The sequence below is a fragment of the Pyxicephalus adspersus genome, chromosome 3 (genome assembly GCF_032062135.1).
Source record: "Pyxicephalus adspersus chromosome 3, UCB_Pads_2.0, whole genome shotgun sequence".
Lineage (NCBI taxonomy): Eukaryota > Metazoa > Chordata > Amphibia > Anura > Pyxicephalidae > Pyxicephalus > Pyxicephalus adspersus.
Genome location: NC_092860.1, coordinates 72,140,142 through 72,147,168, shown reverse-complemented (window position 1 = coordinate 72,147,168; position 7,027 = coordinate 72,140,142). Strand labels below are relative to the sequence as shown.

Here is a 7,027-nt window from a genome sequence, read left to right as displayed (position 1 = left end):
TGAAAAATGCAAACGTGGTTTTGGCGCAGGCAGCCTTTATGTGTCCGTTCGGTATAGTTGCATTGTTAGGATGTTATTGGCAGCACTATACGTGTTATAGGCATCGGCCGCCATGCGAGTATGGCCATTTAGAGTTCGCTTCCCCATCATTGTTGTAAAAGGCGCCATATGGCTTCTCTTGCACTTTGGATGTGTTATAAATAAAGTCTTTATTGTTCACATCTCCGGTGTCGCTGTGCTCGCCTATAGAGGGCACGCTAAAGCAATTCACGGCTTTGTCCTGTAGAGGTCAGTGTAGCGGGATCGCAATATCCTCCCGCCCTAGAACCAAACCCCTCCTTTGTGTCTTTGGCGCCGTTCCTATATAAAGAGGAGCAGACAAACCCCCCTCTTTTAATTATATCTAAATTTTTACAACTTATCTTTCTTAAATCGTTTAAGTGCTGCTGCCGCCGCCATGAACATGGAGAAGAGGCTAACCTTGGAGCTGAGGAACAGGAAAGCCGCTGAGGTTGGTGTTCTTATGGATAAAATTTCTGTCATGCGGTGTTGACGCCGCAAAAAGCGGGCCATGGAAGCACCCATGGCTTCGTGTGTGGATGGAGGTTGGCTGGGGGGGTCCCTTGCACTGACAGGCAGGGATTCTTCAGGGTGCAATGTGAGGGGACGGAGTGTTGTGTATGTGTGTCCATTATACTTCCACAAACACGTGGCTGCCCGTAAACTCTCCGTGCTCCTCGCAGTAGCCATGCCGGGGGAGGCAGACTTCTCAGGACCTTCACTTGTCGGCTCTCTCCAGTCCTACCTCACCTGCTCGCCTCATTTTCTTTCCTTAAACCCCTCAGGACGATGGCCAGCTGGCTCGTTTATTATTTCCGACATGAATTTGTGGTCGTTCTGCTTCGTCATTCAAACGTGACTTCGACCCAAACCGATTTCTTCCCGCCTTGCCCCTCCCCCACCCTAAAGTAATGTGTGGTAAAATTTTGTGACCGGCGTGAGGGGAGGGTGGCTCGGTGAAACTTAAGTTGTCGTTGATTAAAAATGCAGCTTGTGGTTGTTTTTCTAGGGTAAAAATGGTGTCTGTAGCGAGGTGTTTCATGGGCGGCTGTCGGTGTGATCAGGCTGCGCCTCCATGCTTCCTGTAGCCTGCATGAGGCAGCACACTTTCTCCATTACACCGCGTCCTTGCCTCAAACTTGTTCTCCATTGCTCAGTAATAACTCCATTGTTTGCACTCCTCGTCCTCCCCTGTTGCCCTTTAACTATAATTTTTCTCTTGCGGTTTTACCTATTTTTCGCTACTTGACGTGAATAGGAATTAAAACAAAGACATGTAATGGTTATTATGATTCCCACAAACCGTCTGGAAATGATCTCGCCATGCTAATATTATAGCTGGTAATTGGGATGTAAAATGGAAGAGCTCTGTTGCTTTTGTGTCCAAGTCCTGCAGGACAGGTAGCATGCGGGCCCACGGCAAATATGGTGGCTGTCTCCTTCATGGTAGCCAGGCTTCATGGTATGCTTTCTGCTTCTCTAGTTCATAACCTAAAACTCCTTCATATGACTTGTAAATATACTTTTACACAAGTTAAAGCTTTAATAAATTCCTGTGGTCATTTTGACTTCTGAATCTTTGAATTACATTTTTTTGATTAACCCTATTGAGGTGGTAAAGTTATCTGACAACTTTGACTTTACATGTTTTTTTGTTACTGTTGAATTGGTATTTCCCGAGTAAACCACAATTTGTATAAACACAGTAAATTTGATTAGGAATCTGTAGTGGGAAGCATGCTCTGTTTTCATGCACTTTGTATTTTCCTTCAGTATTGTAGTGGCCACATTTTTACTTGCAATGCTTTACATTAACACAAGTCAGAAGGAGTTGCTCATCCATAGCTTCAGTTCACATGAGTGCTCAGTCTCTCCATGTGGCCACTTTGGAGGGCTCACAGCAAAGCTGAGGTTGTCTTTAAATAGCTGACATCCTCAGGGTTTGGGGCTCCTGATTTACTTTAAAGATGACCCAGGTATATAAGGATAGCGCCACATGTACCTTTAGTGAAGGCATCCTAATCTATGCATTTATAAGGTTGTGTCTTAAATCTTTATATTCTAATATTTGTTGATGTCTTGGTCAGATATGGCAAAAGAGCTATAGAAGCTGCAATTGTTGATGCTACAACTTGGTTTCTTAGTAGCTATTAGGAAAAGAAAAGACTTAAGTATAAAGTGGTAAAAAGAGAATATTAAAGTGAGTCTTTTTGAACTACAGATTTCATGTTTCCCTTGTTACTATGAACTTCTTACCTTTTTATGTGCTGGAATGTTTTTTTTCCAGTGTATTGGTTTATTAGGGTATTGTGGAATTTAAAAAGTGCAATATTTAAATGGTAAACATGAGCAAGTAGGTGGTGATGTGCATATGTACATGTTGCCTTGTAGGTTTCTTAGGAGTGATTTTCTGGTGTCAGATTAGCTTTAGTGTAGTCACAATAATTAGTCAGATTAATTTGTGTAGTTTGGTTCTCTGTATTGTCAGGAGCTAAGATTGTCATCTGCCAGTTCATAAGAAGCGTTGTGGCACTCTCTGCATGAATTCATGCCATGGTGCTGTCTGATCTCTGCGCAACCCATAGAGGGGAGGAATCTCATTAGACTAGACTGACTGCATTACTACACCTATCTGTGAAGGCTGCTATAGAACTGCTTAAGAGTGATCTTTGATTGTAACATATTTTGGTAAAGGGACAGGACTTGTTTGACATAAAACCATATCAGTTTCATACATTGTAAAATATATAAAAAAATGAAATTTGAAAAATTTCAACTGTTGATCCATTTTTTCTGTTTTGTGCAGGTTAAAGAGATGGTTTTGGATAACTGCCGTTCAGAGGATGGCAAAATTACAGGCCTCACGTCAGACTTTGTAAACTTGGAGTTCTTGAGTATGATTAACATCCACTTATCATCTGTGTCTAATCTTCCTAAACTTGAGAAATTAAAGAAGGTTTGTTGTGTTTTTTATTTTTTTGGGACTGCAGGTATTTGTAAACTTTAGCTAGATAATCAGGGTTTACAATGTCTGCATATTTTGGTGGTTGGGTGATAGAATATTTGCAGTGGATGGTGTTTTTTTTTTTTACCAATTTTATTTCCCTTCAGCATGGTATCTGTTTGATTTAACTTTTTAATCTTTTAATCAATCTGTAGTTGGAACTTAGTGATAACCGGATTTCTGGTGGACTAGAGGTACTTGCAGAGAGAACTCCAAACCTGACACACTTGAACCTCAGTGGAAATAAAATTAAGGACATTAACACTCTTGAGCCACTGGTGAGTATAATCCTCTTTTTGCTTTTCATTGTCGTTGAGTGATGTTTTTTTGGCCTCTTTTACATCTAGTGTTGGCACAAGTTCAGCTCATTAAACCGTTGCCAAACCAAAAAACATACCCATTCCCTTTGTCACTGTTTTGAAAAAAAAGTTTAATGGGTACCTAAACTCAGAACTTTCACTTTACATACAAAGGTGTAGACAACCCTTTTATTAAAAGTAAAAATTTTGTTTTAAGTGCAACACCCCCTAATTCTCAATCACCTAGGCCAGGGGGTCGGCAATGTTTTGGGCTACTAGGCCATTTTTAAGAAGGCACACTAGGCTAGAAACGAGGTATTCAAGGAAAGGTTTTTTACAACTGTGACTGCAAGCGAGCAGTCTGTCTTCTACTCATCTACACTGTAGTCTGTGCGTGTGCTTGTCATAGAAATGCCCCTTGAGATTTGAGCGCTTGAAACTGCTGTTGGTGTCGTTGCACACTAAACACGGGGCTTTGTTGCTGCATTGGATGAAGACTAATTTGTCAGCCCATTTGGGCTTGAATACATGATGTTTGAGGTCAACCTCCTGTAGACTGGTAACTGTGTTTCTTCTACTCTTTAGGCATAGTAATTGGGGTTACTGTATGTGAACTTGATATTGGGGGATCTTGCGATAGCGCAACAATTTTATAGGCCTGATCCAACATAAATAACTAGGGGAGCGTTAGGCAGGACTGCAATACTGGCTAGACTGTATCTGACCTAATGGCCATAGTTTGCCTATGTCAGACCTAGGCAATCAAGAATGAATGAGCAGAGCCACCTGGGATACCTACACATCCTGGGATGCTTGGGCATGTGCATATACTCAAATTTTACCTTTGAGCTCTTATATTTAAAATCATTACCGAAATGTGTGCATGTGGGTTGTACTTATTATGGTAAAGGATGGGTGACATATATAAGCTTGAGCACAACAGAAACGTGAAATCCTGAAACAAGAATGCACCCCCCCTTCCCATTGACAATCACCTGTAGTTTCTAAAACAAAATTTTTTGTTCTCCCCTAGAAAAAACTAACTCATCTGATGAGTTTAGATCTGTTCAACTGTGAAGTGACAATGCTAAATAACTACAGAGAGAGTGTATTCGCATTGCTGCCTCAACTTACTTACCTTGATGGTTTTGATGCCGATGACCAAGAAGCTCCAGATTCCGACCCTGAACCTGATGGAGAAGATGCAGATGAAAATGGTGAAGGTTAGCTGTTTAATTTGTAATATTCACTCCAGGCAGCCATTTTGTTGAAGTTTTGACACCTGTGACACGCTTGGGTAACTTGAAAAGCTAATATGTTAGGTTGGTTTTATATAGTAAGAATATACGCTTGATTTCAATGCGATAATGTGAAAACCCAAAATTGGCATGCAAGGTTTTCATATTAAATATGTTTACAAAGTAATTTCTCTGTTCTTTATAGAAGGAGAGGAAGATGATGAGGAAGAACTTGATGAAGATGAGCTTGATGAGGAGGATGAAGATGGCGTAGATGATGAGGTAAATTTCCCAAATTTGCCTTGCTTTGATATTGCCCTGTATATGACTTTATTCAGACTTAACGTTTTTTTTTTTAATTTACAGGAGGATGTGGAAGAGGAGGAGGAAGGAGAAGAGGAGGAAGATGAAGATGATGGTATGTTGTATATTGAAAATAAAAGGCATGAATCTAGAGTCATTATGCTGCTGTGGTGCCTGAAATAATGCCTACTCTTTTTATAAAGCAATGCTATATGTAAGGTCTAGTCAGCACACTGCATATTTGTTAGTAATTTGACTTGGTTCCTAAGACGGTGCCATGAAGGCTTCCTGAATATGCCCCAGGTCTGGGCCAGCTTTAAAAAGCAAAAGGGAGTACAGACATTTTGGCTACATTATGGGCAATTTCTGTATGTTCTGTACGCTATATTAACATGTGAGCAGTAATCTAATCCCATGCCCTGGGGACATCACTTGATGACTTAATGACATAACCGTGTAAAAATGTTTCGGTATTTTCAGATGTACCCCAGGGAGAAAAACGAAAAAGGGATTTGGAAGATGAAGGAGAGGAAGACTTTGATGATGAGGAAGATGATGAATAAAAATCAAAGGCTACTGGATCTTTTTATATGGACTGTCTGGGCTGGCCACTGGTGCATGTGACCATGTCTGCTGATGGGTCACTGTATACAGCTGTTCACCCCACCCTGTCAACTTTGCTTTTTCTTTTCTTTCTTTTTTTTTTTTTTTTTTTTTAAGTGTAGATGTGTAGGGTTGAGAGATGAGACTGAATGAAACTGTTTGCCGCTTTATTTAAAGATGGCCACCTAAGCTATTTACGGTGTCAAGTCCTAGGATGCCCTCCACTTCCTTACCCCATTTTTTAAACCCTCTTGCCCTGGAATTTTCTGTGAAAGTTCTGTGGTTACTCTGATCTGTGAATGGTGTATGCCTGTTTAAATCTGAGGATGTTTCCAAAGACAGTCTCCCTCTCTTACATCCTTTTTTGTCAAGTCATACCTTATGTCAATGTATTCTGCTTTGTTTATCTCAAGATAACCTGTATTAACATTTGCGTATTTTGGCAATAAGATTTCCAGTGAAATTGTACAAGCTATGTCTTTTTAACAGTTTGATTGTTTATCACCTAACATGATTTATATGGTGGTTCATACTGCTGAAACCTACTTTCTTACAATATAAAACCACAAATCATCTAAGGTAGTGTTTTTTTGGTTTTGAGTTGGAATTATTAGGTATGGGTACAGAACTTTATTAGGACATTGACTTTTTTGTGCAAGTTTTTTTTTTTTTTTTTTAGCTTTGGGCAACCCAATCTTCTGCACAATAGATCTTTTGGCTTAGTAGCTGTAACATCTTGAAGCTTTTTTGGTTGGTGGCTTTTTGCAAGGTCATTGAATGTCTGTTTTGTAACAGAATTGTCAGTGCAGCTGATGCCCTGTTTATAAATAAAAGAAAAATACCATACCTCAAAATAAGTTGCTTCAGCTAGAAATGGCCTTTCCTCATAGCCATTGCAAACAGATGGGTCAATGGTATCCTATTTAACGTCTTTTTTCCGTGTACATAGCCATAAGCGTTGCAGGAATGTCATTGCATATTCGCAGTGTTGTACTGATTTGCTGTTTGTAAATCCAGGTACAAAGAGGGTCTACCATGGATTTTACAATGCTATTATAAAAACAACTAAAATTTGTGTTTTTTTTTTTTTTTTTTTTTCCTGGCCATTTTGGGTTGTGGGAATTACTCTGGGTAAGAAATTTGGAAGCCTTTTTGACCTATGAAATACCCCTGTTTTTTTTGTATCTAGTTGTTACAGAAAGCCTTTTTAATAAAAAAAAAAATATTTTGGGGTTTTTAGATTCTGTCTTTTTACTGATTACTTGCTGTATTGTAGTGAGCTCTGGAAAAATATTAAATCCTAGAACATGTTCCACCTCTAGACTTTTTAAATGTGTTTAGCTTCAGGTTGGTCTTCATGTTAACCCCTCCTGCATTCTAATTGTCAGTTTTTTGATGCAAAAAAGTATTTTTTTTGCATAGAAATTTTTCTTTATATTGTGGGCCTGTAATTCTTAGGATTGGTATACTTATATAATATAATATATTATATTATATTATAATATAATACATAATTATAA

General features: G+C 39.2%; 1 protein-coding gene across 3 annotated transcripts; it reads left to right on the top strand.

The window, feature by feature from the left end:
* The first annotated feature begins 326 nt into the window (after positions 1 to 326).
* LOC140326513 (putative acidic leucine-rich nuclear phosphoprotein 32 family member C) lies at positions 327 to 6,746 on the top strand. 3 transcript variants are annotated; one of them, XM_072405171.1, is made up of 7 exons: positions 328 to 511; positions 2,867 to 3,016; positions 3,220 to 3,342; positions 4,397 to 4,586; positions 4,810 to 4,883; positions 4,968 to 5,019; positions 5,385 to 6,746. In XM_072405171.1, the coding sequence occupies exons 1-7, from the start codon at positions 458 to 460 to the stop codon at positions 5,465 to 5,467; spliced, it is 726 nt and encodes a 241-aa protein (XP_072261272.1). In that variant the 5' UTR covers positions 328 to 457; the 3' UTR covers positions 5,468 to 6,746. The 3 variants fall into 3 exon arrangements, with proteins under 3 accessions (XP_072261270.1, XP_072261272.1, XP_072261271.1); XM_072405170.1 differs by having other exon boundaries at positions 331 to 511; positions 4,807 to 4,883; XM_072405169.1 differs by having other exon boundaries at positions 327 to 511; positions 4,807 to 5,019.
* The last annotated feature ends 281 nt before the right edge of the window (positions 6,747 to 7,027 follow it).